Source organism: Gossypium raimondii, chromosome 10 (genome assembly GCF_025698545.1).
Source record: "Gossypium raimondii isolate GPD5lz chromosome 10, ASM2569854v1, whole genome shotgun sequence".
Lineage (NCBI taxonomy): Eukaryota > Viridiplantae > Streptophyta > Magnoliopsida > Malvales > Malvaceae > Gossypium > Gossypium raimondii.
Window position 1 is genome coordinate 56,970,338 of NC_068574.1, and position 19,464 is coordinate 56,989,801.

General features: G+C 35.2%; 3 protein-coding genes, 1 long non-coding RNA gene, 1 other non-coding gene and 1 pseudogene across 5 annotated transcripts; all 6 read right to left on the reverse strand.

Moving 5' to 3' along the window:
• Nucleotides 1–167: 167 nt before the first annotated feature.
• LOC128034012 (uncharacterized) lies at nucleotides 168–1,557 on the reverse strand. The gene is made up of 4 exons (XM_052622527.1): nucleotides 1,427–1,557; nucleotides 1,194–1,332; nucleotides 809–1,105; nucleotides 168–626 (listed from the first exon to the last, which is right to left on the reverse strand). Exons 1-4 carry the CDS (start codon nucleotides 1,555–1,557, stop codon nucleotides 168–170), a joined length of 1,026 nt encoding a protein of 341 aa, XP_052478487.1.
• Nucleotides 1,558–3,308: 1,751 nt separating this feature from the next.
• Nucleotides 3,309–3,878, reverse strand: LOC128033645 (uncharacterized). The gene is made up of 2 exons (XR_008189633.1): nucleotides 3,715–3,878; nucleotides 3,309–3,631 (listed from the first exon to the last, which is right to left on the reverse strand). It is a non-coding gene; the product is annotated as an uncharacterized LOC128033645 (long non-coding RNA).
• LOC128034249 (U5 spliceosomal RNA) lies at nucleotides 3,772–3,889 on the reverse strand. Its single transcript, XR_008190379.1, has one exon. It is a non-coding gene; the product is annotated as a U5 spliceosomal RNA (small nuclear RNA).
• An 884-nt stretch (nucleotides 3,890–4,773) lies between these two features.
• Nucleotides 4,774–5,907, reverse strand: LOC105777781 (uncharacterized). Its single transcript, XM_012601243.2, has 2 exons — nucleotides 5,266–5,907; nucleotides 4,774–5,145 (listed from the first exon to the last, which is right to left on the reverse strand). Exons 1-2 carry the CDS (start codon nucleotides 5,893–5,895, stop codon nucleotides 5,023–5,025), a joined length of 753 nt encoding a protein of 250 aa, XP_012456697.1. The 5' UTR covers nucleotides 5,896–5,907; the 3' UTR covers nucleotides 4,774–5,022.
• Nucleotides 5,908–7,159: 1,252 nt separating this feature from the next.
• Nucleotides 7,160–8,537, reverse strand: LOC105777782 (uncharacterized). The gene is made up of 2 exons (XM_012601244.2): nucleotides 7,792–8,537; nucleotides 7,160–7,581 (listed from the first exon to the last, which is right to left on the reverse strand). The coding sequence occupies exons 1-2, from the start codon at nucleotides 8,413–8,415 to the stop codon at nucleotides 7,456–7,458; spliced, it is 750 nt and encodes a 249-aa protein (XP_012456698.1). The 5' UTR covers nucleotides 8,416–8,537; the 3' UTR covers nucleotides 7,160–7,455.
• A 3,321-nt stretch (nucleotides 8,538–11,858) lies between these two features.
• On the reverse strand, nucleotides 11,859–11,969 carry LOC128034327 (U5 spliceosomal RNA; annotated as a pseudogene).
• Nucleotides 11,970–19,464: the final 7,495 nt, after the last annotated feature.

The window sequence follows — 19,464 nt, forward strand, 5'->3', positions numbered from 1 at the left end:
TTGACTGCCTCAGCCCACAAAATCTTGGGCAAATTCTTTTGAATCATCAAGCACATAGCTATATCCATCAAGCTTCTATTCTTTCTTCCACTCACACCATTTTGCTGAGGTGTATAAGTGTTGGTAAGCTGATGTTTAATGCCTGCCTTATCACAAAAGGCTTGGAACTAAGCTAAGGTATACTCAGTCCCATTATCTGACCTTAGGGTCTTCAACTTGTAGCCTGTTTCAGTCCCAGCAGCAGTCTTGAACTTCCAAAACACAGAGGCCACCTCTGATTTCTGTTTCAAGAAGTAAATCCAACAAAACCTTGAAAAATCATCAATAAACAATATGAAATACCTGCTTCCATTTAGTGACTCAGTCTTCATGGGGCCACACACATCAGTGTGCACAAGTTGTAGTCTTTTAGAGGCTCCCCAGGCTTGATTCGAGGGAAATGGAAGTTTGGCTTGCTTCCTTAGCTGACACACTTCACAAACCTCTTGGTTTTGGACTGAATTTATGAAATTTTTAGCCAAACTATTTCTGCACAACTGGTCCATCGATTTGTAATTGGCATGTTCAAGTCTTTGATGCCAAAGCTTAGATTCATCTATTGTAGTTGTGTAAGCAGTATCTGAGTCCTTTGGTCAATCAACCACAAAGCTCTTATCAGTCATAGTGACTACCATAGGTTTGGATCCACTCAGATCACTAATTTGGCATTGCTTGTCCTTGAACACTACAAAATTGCATTTCTCTAGTAGTTGAGCTATGCTAGTAGGTTTCTGTCAATCTCAGGCACCAATAGCACATTCGAGATAACCTTGGCACCTCTGGGAGTGCGTATCAACACATCACCATTTCTTTCTGCTTTTATAAAGTGACCATTACCAATCTTGACTTTGGTTCTGTAGCTTCTGTCCAATGACTTGAAGATAGCAGCATCTGGTGTCATGTGGTTGGTGCATCCACTGTCTAAGAGCCAACCATTTGAAAACCTTTCCTGAGCAGTTGAGCATGACACAGCCAAAACTTGCTCCTCATGATCACTGTCTTCCTTGGCAACTCGAGCCACAGCCTTCATCTGTTGAAGTTGGCTCTGCCTTGGTTTTTGCAGACCCTTTCAACATGTCCCCTCTTCTTGCAATGTTGACACAAAGCATCTGGTCTAAATCAGCATTTTTCTTCTGGATGACTAGACCTTTTACAATGCCTGCAAGTTTGATCTCCTTTCCTTGCAGCATCATACTTTGGCTTGTCTTTCCAGGTCTTTTTGCCTTTGTAGGTAGTATTGGTCTTTGCCTGAAAGGTACCTTCCTAGTGCTCCTCCAGTCTGCTAACTCTTCTCTGTTATTGTGCATATAGAGCATTGATTAGCTCTGTCAGAGGAATGCTGGTCAGGTCCCTTGTGTCTTCAAGGGATAAGATTTTTGCCTCATACCTCTCAGGCAAGGTTGAAATAACCTTCTCCACTATCCTTGCTTCATTAAACTGCTCACCAAGGAGTCTTATGTTGTTTACCACAGCCATAATCCTGTCTGAGTATTTTTTGACAGTTTCTTCTTCCTTCATCTTCAAATTCTCGAAGTCTCTTCTCAAGTTCAACAATTGTTGTTGCCTTGTCCTCTCTGTCCCTTGAAACTCCTCTTTCAACTTGTCTTAGGCCTGCTTTGGTGATTCACAAGCCATAATCCTTGTGAAAATACATCTGACACTGAGTTTTAGATGCAAGACATGGCCTTGTGCCTCTTGGTCCTTTCATCAGCATTTTGTCTGATCTGAGCCACTGTTGGATTGGCTCTAAGTGGCTCTGGTTCAACATCAAAGTTGACCACCTCCCACAGATCGAAAGCCTGCAGGTAGGTCTTTATTTTGACCACTCATATGTGGTAGCCTTCATTGAAGACTTGTGGTGCAGCTGGTGAAAAGTTTGATGAGGTCATCTTTTGAACAATAGGTTCCTTAAGATTAAGGCTCTAGATACCAATTGTTGGTGTTATAACTGAAACAGACAAGCTCAGCTTGTGTCTTGTGCAGCAAGCCTCGATACTTGCTAAGCAAACAACCAAATTTGAAGCAAAAAATAGGAAGAAAAATAAAGAAAAGTGGAGTGTATTTTGATGAACAAAATCAGATTCATTCATAAGTGGAACAATGGCATAATGCCAATACACAAATCAACCACTAAACTTGTCAAAAAACAATAAGCAGTTACCTAAACAATACCTACCACCACTAATTACATTGAAACTTGAAAACTAAACTTGTAAGCATGTACAAAGCTGTGTTTACAGCTCACATACCAACTAATTACATCGATCATAGGCCTAACTTAGTTTGAAATGAACTAGAACTCATTTCATCAACCTAGGATTACAAAATGAGCAAAAATTCAGCTTGTTCCAGTAGCTCCTACATGGCTTGGTCTTCATGGCCTGCTTGCTATCTGCTAGGTTGTTGCATGCAGACCAACTTCAACACAAGGTTATATCTATTATAACATACATATGGTAGAAATTTTTTTATTTGGGTAAGGGTGATCCAAGCCTTGCTCAATTTAGGCATTGTTTAGATCCCAAGATTTGAGCTATAAATAGAACATTTTGGGGAAGAATTTAGCGAATAGTTTATGGTAATTGGGCTGACATACTTGAAGTTCAATTTACAAGAATAAAACAAGAACATGATCCATCATTTATTTATCTTGAAGAGCATAAACATCATTTCCAGTATAGAAACACAATTGCATGAACACTAAATCACTTAATTTGATACTTTAGTTTCTTCTTTCCCAAGGAATAAAACTGTAAGTAACTCTTCGATTGCAATTTTACTAAAAAGTTTAAGCCAATGTTTATTAAAAAGGTAAAAGTACCATGGAAGCCTTTGTATTAAGAGTCAGACTACATTTCTCCCCCTCAACTTAAAAAATAGATAAATTAGTCCATATACATTAGATCAAAGAGCAAAACGGTCCTTCTATTAAAAATTTCGTCCATTTTTCCGGTTAAAAATTGGTCCTTGAATGTTAGGATGAGATACACATAGTACGCCATGTGTAAATGTCTATGTCAGCCACACTAATTTTTAATAATAGAAGTGAATGAATTTTTTAATAGAAAGGACTAATTTGTTACTTTGATTTAACGTATAAAAATTAATTTACCTATTTTATGGGTAGAGAAAATAAAATAATTTGACCCCTAATATAAGGACTTCCATGGTACTTTTACGTATTAAAAGCGGACAAGTGTCAAACTAAATATACATATAAATGCGACAGCTGCCACTTTGATGGTACGTACTCCTATGAAGATTGGTGGTGGATGTGGAGAATTGCATGTTTGGAAACAAGAGTGGTACATTATTAGCACCATAGTTACAAAACCATAGGCTTTAAAAGGGTGCCTTTGTTTGCTGCTGATTCCATGTAGCTATCACCCAAAATTTTCAATGCTGGCATTAAGGGTTCCAAGGCCGTCCCACCATTCCTTTTCCAGTAGGGAGCCTTACGACAGTGACGGCAGTGCCAACAGACTGACAAAATGTTGAAGACAAAATCAACAAATTCCGTTGCCATCTTTGTGGGTTTTCCAGCAAGAGCTTTTATGTACTTCAAATATATATAACGAATATTTGAGAGGATCTGTATAAACGACATCAGTAAACCAGCCTCAGTTAAAAATCAAATAAATAAAAGCCATAACAGAATTTGTTAAAGAGCTAAACCTGGATCTAGAGCCGAGAAGAACACTAAAAAATAAATAAACTAAAATTTGAGGGGCCATTCCAATGAAAGAATTAAAGCTCCAAAAATAAGCGTATGCCAGTCTGGACGGCGAGCACACGGTATTCTTTAGTAAAAGGCGAAAGAATAGTTCGCTCTATGCTCACCGCACGGCACCATATTTTTTTACACCCCGTTTGCGCTTTAATTTATAAGAGTTGGTTGAATGCCCCTTGTCTTCTTCCTATGATGTGGGATTCTGCTCTTTTCTACAGCTTTTAAACCGTGGCGAATTCTTATTTCATTCTAATTTGTTTCCATACAGACAGTGAGTAAACGAATATCAGTACATATGTATGTTCAATTTTCTTTCATATATGTTTTTGGTACATAACTTTTTCATACATTTGATTCTAGTAACACTGAATATACAGTAAACAGTCTGTGAAACAATTGATTATTGGTTACAAGGGTGTTAACAATGTTGTACAACTAGGTGAACTGCCACAAGATCTTTTCCAGATTCGGTTTACCTGCAAATAATAAAACATATACACTGAAACAATCTATAGACTCAAAATAAAGAGGAAAAGATGTTAGGGTAAATTTGCTAAATAACTTTTTCATATATTTGATTCTAGGCATACTGTCTAATATTGATTTGGAATTGATTTATGATATTCTTGTACATACTTAAACTTTGGAATATTGCAGGCTAATCTGTTTTTTAGATCAATCAATTGATTTATTATCTCTTGTATCAATCTCTTCTTTGTATGAATACTTTCCTTTTCTCAAAGTATTGATAGGGCCATGAAACTGCAAAACTAATAGATAGTGTTCTGTTTTTAGTCTTCTAATTATCATGATCCAGGTTTGGGATGAAAAAGAAGAAGAGAGAGAAGATTAGCTTGATTTGGTATCTTATCATATGCTTGACTTAGATGTGGTTTAGACTTTGGTTTAGCACTAAGCTTTGCTTGGATGCAAAGATAGGAATATTGAATAAGGTTTGAGCCTTTGAAGGTTTGAATCATCCTAGCAATTAAAACTCAAAAGGATTAAAAGATTATCTATCAGTACTCATAGATTTGAGCTGTCATATTTTTGAACCAGACTTGACGAGGGCTACATACGTTTATTAAGTAAACAATAAAACAACTTATAGAGGAAGTTTATGATTATCCACACTCCAACAGGGAGCTAAAAGATTGCAGTACTAAGATAGGTTAAGACTCGTTAAAACCACACCATTATTACATAGAAGGCTCAAAGGATTCTCATACAAACTGAAAATCAACTAGCATGTCCTATATCACGATTGAATGTACTCCAGAAGAGTTGCTAGCATCACTTTCGCCTGCCTTCTTCTCGAGGAACGCATCAGTGAGCACTGTCCTGGACTGCAACGATGCCTTCAATAACTTCACACCCTATTTGCAGAAAAGCAAGTTTCAAACCAGTGTTGTATAATCACAAATAAAAGAGGCTTACATTCTTAAAACTTCTCACTTGTTATATAAAGAAGCAAAAGAAATGGGTTTCTTTCTTACCTCATCTATACCTATATCAATGGTTTTCTCTTCAAGAACCCCTACATCCTTGATATTGAACTTGTTGAGTAAAGTGATACAAGAAATGGCTGACATAGGCCTTACAGCAAGATCATCCGTGATCATGTATGTAATAACCCCTTTCACATAACCTCCCTCATCAGTAGGCGAACCCTTCTTTTTTGGATTAACAACTGTTGCGATTTGGTTCATAACATTATTGCAGGAAGGGCAAATGGATTTAGAATCATTTGCCACATAGAGACCGCAGCTGCTACGATGATAAGTATTAACACACCTATAAATTCCGGTGGGTTTTGAGTTTGACGATTCGACTGTTGGCAACAAGGGAGGCACATTTGCAGCATTCTCTGGAACTATAGGCTTCAAAAGGGTGTCTTTGTTTGCTGTTGGCTGAATGTAGGTATCATCCATATTCTCAAGGCTGTCATAAAGGTTTCCAAGGGAACCCACCATCTGTTCTTTGGTGAGAAGCCTTGTGACAGTGCCAACAGGTAACGACAGAATGTTGAACATAAAATCGACAAAATATTTTCCAGATTCTGCAAATAGAACTCTTTGGCTTGTTGAGTCAACGAGAAGCTTCAAGCTAACAGTGTTGGTAGCCATGTGGTGGATACAGTTTCTAGGCTCTTTATAATGGCTCGGCTAATGGGAATGGGGTGGCCCTAGCAAATATATGGATACTTTTCTTCATTGGATCTCAAAAAATTGAGTTGAAGTGAGTAACAAGGATTCTTTCCCCTATTTTCAAGTCTCATATAGTATTTCGATTATAACATGAAAATGGTATAACTTTTAGATCATTAAGCTCTAAGTATAGGGCTAAGGTTTTCAACTTCAAGGGAGATTAGATCCCTGCTCAAAGAGAGGGATAAATTTACGGACAATTGCAGTTTTGGCTATTCCTTTCTTGAAGAGATATGGCTACCTTCTTTAGCATGAAATCCAAGTATTGCTTGGATCCCAAGATTGAGGTTATTATAAATAAAGGTTTGAGGATTACACAAAGCCATATAGTTTCAAGTTATACTATTGGACTGACATGCTTGAAGTTCACTTTACAAAAATAAACAAGTTAAGGAACAAGAAAATATTCTTTCTCCTCATTAACTCCCACAGCAATGACTTTCTCTTTAACCACATCCTTGACGTTGAACTTGTTGAGCAAAGTGATAATAGAGTGGGCAGAGGCCCCACAACCAGATCATCTGTAATCATATAAGTTACAGTTTCCTTGACAAAACCTCCCCCAACCTTGTTTGGCAGATTCGCAAAAGTGAAATTACTGTCCATAACGCTGGTACAGCAAGGACAACGGGATTTTGGACCATTTGCCATATTGTGACAACTGTCTCTTGGATAGGAGTTAGTACACCTATAAAAATTGGTGTAAGTTGGGGGTTGCATGGATGGCAACAAGGGAGGTACATAAACAGCATAGTTAAATGCTTGTGGCTTCAGAAGGATGTTTTTGTTTGCTGCTGACAACATGTAGGAATTGCCTGGATTTTCAATGCTGTCGTAGATGTTTCTGATGCAACCGCTATTCCTTGTTCACTAAGGAGCCTTATCACGGTGCCAACAGGCAATGACATAATGCTCGAAAGAAAATCAACAAAATCTTTACTTCACCAAAGAGAAGCCTGTGGGATTTTGGGTCTATTAGAAGCTTTAGGCTAACAGTGGTGGGACTAGGAGTGGGGGCTGCCATGAAAAAAATACTAATGATAAAAGGTGAGATATTCACTGTACTTGAATATATAGTTACTGCCTTTATAATGACTAATGAGAATTGGAAGGCCTAAGCAAATATCTGACTAGTTTTTCTTCATTGGGTCTCAAACAAATTGAGTTGAATTGAGAAACAAGGGATGTTTTAATTTTCACCATTTTCAAGTTCCATATTATATTTCTATTATAACATACAAATGGTAGCTCTAAAAAGGGCTAAGATTTTTTGACTTAGATGAGGTTTAAACATTGGTTAAAATGTAAAAACCAAGTTACATACAAAAGAGGCTTCAAAGACTATAGCAATTAAAACATAAAAGAGGCTCAAAGGATCCTCATACAGACTGCTAAGGTTTTAAGAAAAACCAATGAGCATCCCTTCTTAGACTGAGACTCGTAAAACAAATTTGCAAACTGAAAATCGGCCTGCATTTCTTATATCTCGATTGAATGTACTTCACCAGCAGAATTGCTAGCATCAGTTTCGCCCACCTTCTTCTGAATGAACACATCAGTGAGCACAGTCTTGGACTGCAAAGATGCCTTTAGCAACTTCACACCCTATTTGCAGAAAAGCAAGTTTAAAACCAGTGTCATATTATCAACAATGAAAGTTGGTCACATTCTTAGCATTCACGTTTTAATATAGAAAGTAATGGGGTATGGGTATGCTCAAATTTGTCTATTTTTTCTCATAAATATGAGGATCATACCCTTAACCCATATATTACTTAATATTAAGGCTGCAGAAGAAATGGGATTATGTCTTACCTCATCGACTCCTACATCAATGGTTTTCTCTTCAAGAACCCCTACATCTTTTATACTGAACCTGTTGAGTAAAGTGATACAAGAAATGGCTGACATGGGCCTTACAACAAGATCATCCATGATCATGTATTTAATAACCCCTTTCACATAACCTCCCTCATCTGTAGATGAATCCTTCTTTTCTGGATTAACAACGGTTGCGATTTGTTTCACATTTTTATTGCAAGAAGGACAAATGGATTTAGAGTCATAGGAGACATAGAGACCACAGCTTCGACTACTGTAACTGTTATCACACCTGTAAATTTCGATTGATTTTGATGATTCGGTTGTTGGCAGCAAGGGAGGCACATTTGCAGCATTGATGGACGTTATAGGCTTCAAAAGGGTGTCTTTGTTTGCTGTTGGTTGAATGTAGGTATAGTTCATAGTCTCAAGGCTGTCGTATAGGTTTCCAAGGCAACCCACCATTTCTTGTTTCTTCAGAAGCCATATGACAGTGCCAACAGGCAATGACAGAATGTTGAAAAGAAAATCGACAAAATCTTTCCCGGCTTCAGCAAACAGAACTCTTTGGCTCGTTGACTCGACCAAAAGCTTCAAACTAACAGTGTTGGCGGCCATGGTGGTAACACTTTTGTAAATACAAATCTCACAGATCTTTACTACAACGTCTAGATATGCTTTGCAATGTCTAAGCTCTATAGCGAAAGCAATCAAAGACTAAAGGGATATGGATGGCCTTAGGAAATATATAGCTGCTCTACTCACTGGGACTCAAGCAAATGGAGTTGAAGTAAGTAGTAAGGGATTCTTTTCACCACTTCCAAGTCACATATTATATTTATTACAAGTTTGTAACATACAAGTGGTATATATTTTTAGATTTTATTTAGCTCTAAATAGGGATAATACTTTTAACTAATGGAAGTTTATAATAGGTAATGACATGATGTTAAAGAAAAACCAACAAAATCTTTACCATCTCCAGCAAACTGAAATCCGTGGGATTTTGAGTGTATCAGAAGCTTCATGCCGACAGTGGTGGGACTGGTAGTGGGGGCAACCACAAAAATATGCTAATGATAAAAGGTGAAATAATTACAGTGCTTCAATATTGTTACTGCCTTGATAATATTGGCAATCTTATAGTTTCAGTTTATACAGTTGGCTGACATGCAAGAATAAAATAAGTATCCGTTACTGCAAAAGTTGCAGTGGGTTAGAATGAGACTACTCGAAAAAAAGTAACACCAAAGAAATCGAGATTCAACAAGACCAAGCAAAATTGACCCTTTTTGAAGTCTTTGCTTCATTCCCATTACACGTCAATGAGCAAAGAAGGGCAGCTGTAATAGGCCATTTTTGCCCGCACCCAAACCAAACCAAATAAAATAAAAATTTTAAAGTCCAAATTAAAAACAATCCAATTACAAGATTACAAGCCCAAAACAAAAAAAAAACCCTAATGGTCCAGGCCCATAGCCTAAACTAAGTTTTTAGTAAAATAAAAAAAAAACTTAGCCTTTAGCGCCACTGCCCTCCACGTGAACAGGCACATCGCCCGAGCCCTGACGCGCCTTTGTCGTCGTTTCACCAAAATGGAAAGAGCAGGATTTTTGCCCCGTCGTTGACTCTCCAAGGATAGCTGCAAAAGAATGAAAAAAGGACAAATGCAAATGCAAACACGCAAAGCAGTAGAAATAGTAAAGAAAATACAAAAGAATAGTAACATGTAGTGTTGTAAATCGGCTATAAAAGCCATAACAGCTACCATGTATTGTTTACGAAAAAAATAAAAAGAAAGCAATCGAAAAAAATAGATAATACAAAGTTTCAAAAGGTGATTTTCACTTTTTTTTTGAATCTATTTTTTTATAAAAAAATATAAAAGAAAAAAAAGGTTTAAAAAATGTACCTGCGGTTTGTATTCTGCTACTGTGAAGGGTCAAGGCCATCACCTCAGATGAAAGGTGATACCTTTTTTGATAAAAGGGTTTTCGAAACCCAGAAACCAAAGTTTTTATTTTTAGGATTTTAACGTTTGATGTTTGTTTTTTGAAAGATAACCCCTGATCTGACCTGGGGAAGTCAAAACGGCTGAAAAATGGGTCTTTTTAGGGTTCCGGCCACCGTAGACGATGGAGTAGTTGCCGGGACTAGTGATCGGTGGAGGGAGGTCAACGGACCTGATGGCTGGATTCTAGAGAGGGCTGGAGAGAAAAGGAGAGCTCTCAAGTTTTTTTTTAACTGAACAAAATGGTTTTTTTTTTTGGCTCTTATAGGCAATGTAAAACGACGTCATTTAGGGTCGGCTTTAGTAGCCCCAAAACGGCTCCGTTTTGGCCTTCAACCCGATCGCTCAACCCGAAAGTGGCTAGGATACGCGTCTTTTCAGGAAAAATGGGTTATTTGCGATCCCGATCCTTCCTCCTTTATTTATTTTTTAATCTAGTCCTATCTATTTTTATATACTTAAAAATTTTACCATATAATTTCATTTTTTTATTAAGGACAAGGGATATTTTCTGATTAGGTCCCTGTCCTTTTTAGTGTGTCATATATTAATCCTTACTAGTTTTTTTATTTACATTTTATGCCCCTAATTTCATATAGATTTCAATTAAATCCTCTGTTTATTTAATTTCAACTTCTTTACAAGCTGTTTTTTTATTTATTTATCTATTCATTTATTTATTTATTACCTTTTTACCCTTAAAAACTAGATTAATTACTCTTTTATTTATGCATTTTTTATTATTGTCATTATTATTTTTATTTATTTATTTTGTTATTTTATTATTTCTTTTGATATTTTCATGTTACGTTCGTTTATCTTTTTATCATGCATTTTTCATTTTATTTTTACTTTAAGTTGCCTTATTTATTTCATTTTTATTATGATTCGATTATTAATATTATTATTACTATAATTACATTAGTATTATCATAGCATTCCCTTATTTATTTATAAATATCATTATGTAGGGTGGGATCGTGTTTTAAATTCACTTCAATTTCTTATAATCAATTAGGTATCAATTTTGGTTGTCACGAGAGTGCTAATCCTTCCTCGTACGTAACCGATTCCCGAACCTATTTTCTGAATTTTGTAGACAAAAGAAAAATAGTTGTTTTAGTAAAAGGTTTCGACAAAAGGGATCTGGCTGGCCTTAGCCAATATATAGCTGCTCTACTCACTGGGGCTCTAGCAAATGGAGTTGAAGTGAGTAGCATATTATATTTATTACAAGTTTGTAACATACAAGTGATATATATTTTTAGACTATTTAGCTCTAAATAGGGATAATACTTTTAACTAATGGAAGTTTATAATAGGTAATGACATGATGTTAAAGAAAAAATCAACAAAATCTTTACCATCTCCAGCAAACTGAAATCTGTGGGATTTTGAGTGTATCAGAAGCTTCATGCCGACAGTGGTGGGACTGGTAGTGGGGGCAACCACGAAAATATGCTAATGATAAAAGGTGAAATAATCACAGTGCTTCAATATTGTTACTGCCTTGATAATATTGGCAGTCTTATAGTTTCAGTTTATACAGTTGGACTGACATGCAAGAATAAAATAAGTATCCGTATATCTTCTATTTATATTGAAGAGCATGCCTTCATTTCCATCCTAGAGACAATTGCAGGAACACACTTTTTTTTTCTTTTTGAAGAAAAGAAACACCACATTTTCAACTCTGTAATAGAGGTTTCAAAGGCATCTCACCATTCCATTTTCAGTAGGTACACTTATCTTAGTGCCAACAGGCAATGAAAGAATATTGGATAGAAAATCAACAAAATCTTTGCTACCTTCAGCAAACAGCATTCCCTTGTTTCTCCAAAGTTCAACATCTAAAACCCGGAACTAACAACTAAAGAACCTTCACTACAAAATTCACCATCAGTCATCCTCAAAGACAGTTACCAAGAAGAAAACCATACATTTAGGGTTACAAACGGCAAAAGTAAAAAACTGAATAAAGAGCTCTAAGTTGGTACTTCAAAAGAAGCCAGTTGCAATCAATTTAAACTGTAGTTTGATGGGCCACTCTAGAAAAGGAATTACGCCTCCAAAAATAAGGGTATGCCACTATGGGCGACGACACACAGTATTCTTTAGTAAAAGGCGAAAGAATAGTTCGCTTTGTGCTCACCGCACAACTCTGTGTATTTGCTCAGTCATTTGCACTTCAATTTATAGAAGTTGGTTGAGTTCCCTTGTCTGTTTATTAGGGATGTGGGATCCTGCTACTTTCTGGATCTCTTAAGCCTTGGCAAGCCACACATACTTCATCACATTTCATCTTTATAAAATACAGTTACCCTTTAAGCTCTACCCAATGAATCTATCCCTTAATTTAAGTATTTCTTCCAAAAATTATCATGAAATATAAATTTCCGGGTTTTTTTTAAAATAACTCCAAAAAATTAATTAATTATTTAAATAATTTAATTTTTAATAAAATACAAAAATAACTCAAAATTTACAGTAAAAATCAGTGGAGCCAAAGTATTTGGCGCCACCAACATGTCACGTCAATAATTTACATTAAAAAATAAATTTTTTGGTGGAACTATATAAAATGGCGCCACTTGCATAAACACTAGAGTAATATTGTAATTTTTAAAAATATAGAGATTTAAGCAATTTTACATTTTATTGGTAGAGCCAAATGAATTGACACCACCATATTTCAAGAGAGTATTGCCTGTCTCCTACTTCCCTATTGAAACAGGTAAAGGTTAATTTTTTTTTTCATTCACTTATGATTTGTCCTTTTTCATTTCTTTTTTTCTTTTTAAGTTTTTATTTATTTTTCTTTATTTATTTTCTTTATTTGTTTTCTTTATTTGTTTATTATTTATTTTATAAAATTTTAAATGTATATTTGAAATGTTTTATAATATTATCTTTTACAATTTTAAATATATTTTTTAAAATTATTTTTAAAATTTAAATATATTTTTTAATAAATAAAACATTTAAATATTTTAAAGATATGACCTTTCAAATTTATTATTTGTTTTATAATATTTAAATGTATATTTTAAATATTTTAAATTTGTTTTTATAATTTTAAATATTTTTAATTTTTTAAAATATATTATTTTTAAAGATATGATCTTTCAATTATATTATTTGTTTTACAATATTTTAAATGTATATTTTAAATATTCTTTAATTTTAAATATAATTTTTATAAATTATTAAATTTTAAAATATTTTTAAAGATATTCAAAAAATTTTAAATTATATTTAAAATTTTAAAATTAATATTTTATTTGGTGAAGCCATTTAGAATGGCTCCACCACTTTATTACAAGTGTAAATTTTAAATATTTTTAATATAAAACTTTAAATTTTAATATTTTCTTTTGGTGGAGCCATTCTTTATGGCTCCACCTCTTGGGTCTCTAACATATATAGGATGGTGAAATTGTTCTGTTTAGTAGGAGAGTTAAAAAATTCCGTTGAAGATGAATAATGATGTGTTTTTTTATGTATGTTTTTTTTTATGGTGAAATTGTAGAAGGTGATGTTGGTTGTGTATTTCAAGGTCGGCAAAGAGTAGGTTTACGATTTAAAAAAAATGTGAAGCTGGCAGAAATGAAAAGGAAGATCAGTGCAAAAATAGCTATCCATTGTGGAAGGGCGATGTCTAGATTATTTTACAAGTTTCCAATCTCTATAGTTCCGTTCAAATTTTGTGAGATGCAACTGTTAGATGATGATGACTTGGGCATTATGATGGAAATATGGTGGTCGACTGGTAGTGAGAACCCCTAACCAATTGAGTTATTTGTTGAGTTAACAGACTTAAAGCCTATTGAGAATGTTAGTCCAATAAGTCAACATCACAAATTTGACTTTGATCTTAATGTCAGATGGACAGACCAGTTAGAATGTGAAGGGACATCGCAGATACCCGAAAATCCAAATTATGGTTGGAGTTCGTATAACAACCCTACCCTCGGTCTCCGTCTACAAATACATCCAGAGGTGATAATAAGCACAGAGGCAGACGTCGGAGAAATGACCAATAATGGTGAAGATTCTGATCATGACATTGAAGATTTTAGTGACCCATATGTTGATGAGGTTCCGGACGATATCGATGATGAAGGCCCAGAGGAGGTTGAAGATGTTCATGGCCCTTCATTCAGTAACCCAAGTTGTGGCATTATTTTACGAAATGAACCTGGGGGCAACATGTTGAACGTAGATCCAGATGCAGCGCATGCATCCGAGATTCATAGTTGTATAGATTTGGTGAATAGAATTTTCAGATCGTATTTAGAAGATTCATAGTTGTATTCATTGATGATATTTTGATCTATTCCCGAGATGAGTCTGAACACTTCGAGCATTTGAGATTTGTGTTACAAACTTTGAGATATAAACAATTATTTGATAAATTTAGCAAGTGCGAATTTTGGCTCCATGAAGTTGGATTTTTTGGACACACTATTTCGGCGGAAGGCATCAGAGTTGATCCGAGCAAGATTTCAGCAGTTGTTGATTGGAAACCACAAGAAACATATCCGAGGTCAGAAGCTTTCTAGGATTAGCAGGCTATTATCGGAGATTTGTAAAAGGGTTTTCGATGATTGCTACACCAATGACTCGGTTATTACAGAAAGATATGAAGTTTGAATGGACTGATAAATGCCAACAGAGTTTTAGTCAGTTGAAAGCACTGTTAACTGAAACACCAGTTTTGGTTCAGCCTGAGTCGGGTAAAGAATTTGTTATTTTTAGTGATGCGTCATTGAAGGGCTTGGGATGTGTTTTAATGCAAGAAGGCAAAGTGATAACATATGCTTTCAAACAATTAAAGATGCACGAGAGGAATTATCCGACACATGACTTAGAGTTGGCAGAGATCGTATTTGCATTAAAAATTTGGCAACACCATTTGTTCGGTGATAAATGCCACATATTTATCAATCACAAGAGTTTGAAGTATCTGATGTCACAAAAAGACCTAAATTTGAGACAGCGAAAGTGGCTCAAACTGTTGAAACATTATGAACTAATTATTGATTATCATCCAGGGAAGGCGAATGTAGTCGTGGATGCTTTGAGTAGAAAATTATTGTTTGCCTTGAAAGCGATGAATATGCGATTGACTTTGTCAGATGATGGATCGATATTAGTTGAGTTAAAAGTTAAACTGATGTTTCTTCAGCAAATCTACGAGGCTCAGAAATGTGATAATAATTGCAAGTTAAAAGAGTATAGTGTGAGTCGACTACTGATTTAGAGTTTTAGATTGGATCCGATAATTGTTTGTTGTTTCGAGGTAGAGTTTGTGCACCAACAAATACAAAACTTATACAGAAAATTTTACAAGAAGCTTATAGTGGCAGCTTATCAGTTCATCCTGGGAGTAACAAAATGTACAGTGATTTGAGACAGATGTACTGGTGGTCGGGTATGAAACGCAACATTTCTGACTTTGTGTCTAGATGTTTGATTTGTCAACAGGTCAAAGCCGAACATCAAGTGCCTTCAGGACTATTATAGCCTGTGATGATACCAGAGTGGAAATGGGATAGAGTTACGATGGATTTCATATCGAGATTACCTCTATCTCTAAAAAAGAAAGATACTATCTGGGTCATTGCTGATCTTTTGACAATGTCCGCACATTTCATTCTGGTGCGTACAAACTTCTCACTTGATAGGTTGGCTGAGTTGTATATTTCTAATATCGTCAGATTACATGGAGTGCCAATCTCTATTATTTTAGATAGGGATCCGCGATTTACATCACAATTTTGGAAGAAGTTACAAAAAGCTTTGGATACGCGGTTGCATTTTAGCACCGCATTTCATCCTCAAATCGATGGTCAATCTAAGAGAGTGATTCAGATTCTCAAAAATATGCTTCGATGTTGTGTTTTAAAGTTCGAAGGTAAATAGGAAAAATATTTACCGTTGATTGAATTCGCGTATAATAATAGCTTCAATCGAGCATAAAAATGGCACCGTATAAAGCTTTATATGGTCGTAAATGTTGAAATATGTTATACTGGATCGATCTTACTGAGAAAAAGATACATGGGGTTGATTTGATCTTAAAGACCGAAGGGAAAGTGAAAGTGATTCATGACAGTTTGAAAGCAGCTTCTGATCGACAGAAATCGTATGCGGATTTGAAACATAAAGATATTGAATTTCAGATTGGCGACAGAGTGTTTTTAAAAGTATCACTTTGTAAAAGAATTCTTCGTTTTGGTCACAAAGGAAAGTTAAGTTCGCAATTTATCGGGCCGTACGAGATTATTGAAAGAATAAGGCTAGTGGCATATCGATTTGATTTACCGTCAGAACGTGAGAATATTCATAATGTATTCCATGTATCTATGTTATGGTGATACCGATCAGATCCTTCACATATAATTTCTCTGACAAAGGTTAAGATTCAGCCCGACATGTCGTATAATGAATAACCGATCAGAATTTTGGCACGAAAAATTAAAGAATTACGAAACAAAAGAATAGCCTTAGTAAAGGTTCTTTGACAACGTCACGGGGTTGAGGAGGCTACTTGGGAACCCGAGGAAGCTATGAGAAAACAATACCCTAACCTATTTTCTGGTAAGATTTTCGGGGACGAAAATTCTTAAAGGGGGGAGTTGTAACAACCTGTTTTCAATGAAATTAGAACAGTGGTTTTGGGATCACAAATTCGAAGTTCAAAATTTTATTTTAATATTATTTTAATATCTACAGCATGATATAATTATAGTATAAAAAAATTTCGTTAAGAAATTTTAATGTTTACATGTGCAATTTGATGAAAAGGACTAAATCGCGTAAAGTGCGAAAGTTGTGTTCTATTAGCTAAATGTGTTAAATAGCTATAGAACTTTACAGTGGAGGTCCTTATATTGTAATTAGACCATTAAAGGTGATAGTGGATGTGTATGGCTTGGTAATTGAGTAATTTTTAAAGTTAGGTAAGGGTAAAATGGTAATTAGGTAAATTAATGATAAAAACTAAAATAAAACAAAAGGTTATCTTCTCCATTCATGCATGAACCAATTTTTACAGCAAACAGGGGAGCTTGGAGAGTTTGAAACTTTTGGCTAAGGAATCTCTTGCATGTAAGTGAAAACCAATCCTGTTTTTAATGATTTTTATGTTTTCGGGATCGATGTAACTTAACCTAGCTAACTAGGGGCTAATCTGCAAAAATATTGAACAGTTTGAGTTTTTCCATTGATGGATATAATAGGGTTCTGAAGTTTAGTGGATGAAAATGAATCTTTGTTAGTAGTTAAACAACTTTTGTTAAGTGATTTTTAATGAAATTATCAAATGGGGATTACATTGAGAAATATGAAAAGTATGTGTTAAATATGTGAAATTGTAAAATGTATGAGATTCTATGAGCACATATGATATTCATCTAGGCTTAGGTGTGGAGAAATTATATAAATTTCATTTTTACGAGCCTAAGGACTAAATTGTAAAGAAGTTAAAATTATAGGGGAAAAATAGTAATTTTTCCAAAATATAAATTTTGGATTTAATTGAATAGATTAAAGATTAAATGAGTTAAATTTTATTATATAGATCAAGGAAAGAAACATTTGGAATTAAATCGGGGAAAGGATAAAGTCGTGGACTAAACGATCGTATTTCTACCTACGAGTTCGAGGTAAGTTCATGTAATTCAATTGCGTATGTATATGCTTTAATTGAATTATATGTATGTGAATGGTTTAATTATTATATATAATTATCGAGCCCATAATCAACGACGTACAAAGAATACCGAGTCCCGTTTGAACCTTAGGAATTTGTTGGATACAAATGACATGTCATTAGGGTTACCGATTTGGTTGCAGTCCTGCATGTGTTGCGGACACACCATAGCTCGTATGAGCTTACTGATTTCAACACGTGAGACCTTACCGATTCGCAGCTCATATGAGCTTACCGTTATTCAGCTCAAAAGAGTTTACCGTTTATCGCTCGTATGAGCATACATGTACAAGAATTAACGGATTACAGTTCAGTACACCTCGTGTGTACTATTCATGTATCTAACGATATTCTAAGTGTTTCAACTGGCATAGTGTTATTACGAGATTACACAAGTTTAATACAAACTAGTACAGGTATTTACATGGAAATGGTTTATATATGATATACAGATACACGGTATAGTTGGTACATGTACGTGGAATTTAATAATTGTTGAATTTATACATGATTTTCGTTTTTATATGAATACATGGCTAACTTGGTTAATGGTTGTGTGATAGGCTTTGGCCAAATTGAATTATGTTATGTTTTAAGTTAATTACCTAAATTTGTGGTTAAATGGTAAGTTTAATTCTGTATTATACGAACTTACTAAGCTTAATTGCTTACTCTATTTATTTTTCCCGTGTTTTATAGTGATTTGGAAGCTCATTCAGATTGAAAGTTGTCGGACACCGCATCACACTATTTATTTTGGTACTTTGGACTTATATTATTCAGATTAAATGGCATGTATAAGTCATTTTGGCTAATTATAGCCTATATATTTTGTTGTGTATTTAGCCATTTTGAGTTGGCTTGAAAATGGTATATGTTTTGATATGTAAATAGGTGTAAATGACCTTATGATATGTGGAGTATAATTGCTATGTGAATGTCTTGTTTGTGAATTGGTATTTGGGATACCAAATGGTTGAAATTGAAATGTGGCATGCATGTTAAGTTAGGCACAATGTCTCATACATAAGTTTGACCATTTAGGTATATTTTGGAAGTATATTTGACATGTTTTAAAGTGGCCAATTGATGTGCTTATAAATATCATGTTGTATGTGTGGATATTACATGTTATAAACTTGATATTGGTTGGCTTTGAATGCCTATTTATGCCAAGCTTGTATGCACATTGCGGTGTCAAGGTTGGTACTTATTTGGGTGAGAAATGTGGCTTGGAAAATAGCCTATTTTTGTCTACACAAGTAGAGACACGGGCGTGTGTGACACAGGGTTATGTGTCCCCTGATAATTCTATAGAAATCAAGTCAGTAGCTTCACACGGCCTAACACAAGGGCGTGTGGCTTAGCCGTGTGGCACAAGTCAGTATACCCTCCAATTTTTGCACGACCTAGTACACGACTTGGCACATGGGCGTGTGGGGCTATTTCGAAGGGTACACGGCCTGGCACACACGCGTGTGGGTTGGCCGTGTAACCCAAGTCAGTGAGTTACACGAGGTCAGACAGTGGCCGGGACACGACCGTGTATTCCCATTTCGAATGCCCACACAACCTGAGACACGGGCATGCCTCTTGGCCGTGTGAGACACACAACCTGACCACAAGGGCGTGTGTCCCCAGCACATTGAAAAATTTCAAAGTTTTTTTAAAAATTTCTTGAGTACTTGGTTTAGTCATGAACCACTTTTAATGTATATTTTGGGCCTCGAGGGCTCGTATTTGGGACCATATGAATGTTTATGAATGGTTTTTGAATTGAATGAGAAATGTACATGAAATGTTTGATTGATTGAGTTATAAATTTGGTAATGCTTCGTAACCCTATTCTAGTGTCGGATACGGGTTAGGGGTGTTACAAATTCATCATAAAAAATGTCAACCTATTGGTTTGATGTGTTCAAAGGTTGGTCCTTCGAGT

Bases quoted from the DNA above. Each gene is read 5' to 3' on its own strand.
- LOC128034012 (XM_052622527.1), bottom strand. From the start codon at position 1,557: ATGAAGGAAGAAGAAACTGTCAAAAAATACTCAGACAGGATTATGGCT. The intron at 1,333-1,426 runs GTATGAGGCAAA...GCACAATAACAG, and splicing joins ATTTCAACCTTGCCTGAGAG to AGAAGAGTTAGCAGACTGGA. The intron at 627-808 runs GTTATCTCGAAT...GATTGACCAAAG, and splicing joins GCACTCCCAGAGGTGCCAAG to GACTCAGATACTGCTTACAC.
- LOC105777781 (XM_012601243.2), bottom strand. From the start codon at position 5,895: ATGGCTACCAACACTGTTAGCTTGAAGCTTCTCGTTGACTCAACAAGC. The intron at 5,146-5,265 runs GTAAGAAAGAAA...TTCTGCAAATAG, and splicing joins TTGATATAGGTATAGATGAG to GGTGTGAAGTTATTGAAGGC.
- LOC105777782 (XM_012601244.2), bottom strand. From the start codon at position 8,415: ATGGCCGCCAACACTGTTAGTTTGAAGCTTTTGGTCGAGTCAACGAGC. The intron at 7,582-7,791 runs GTAAGACATAAT...TTCTGCAAATAG, and splicing joins TTGATGTAGGAGTCGATGAG to GGTGTGAAGTTGCTAAAGGC.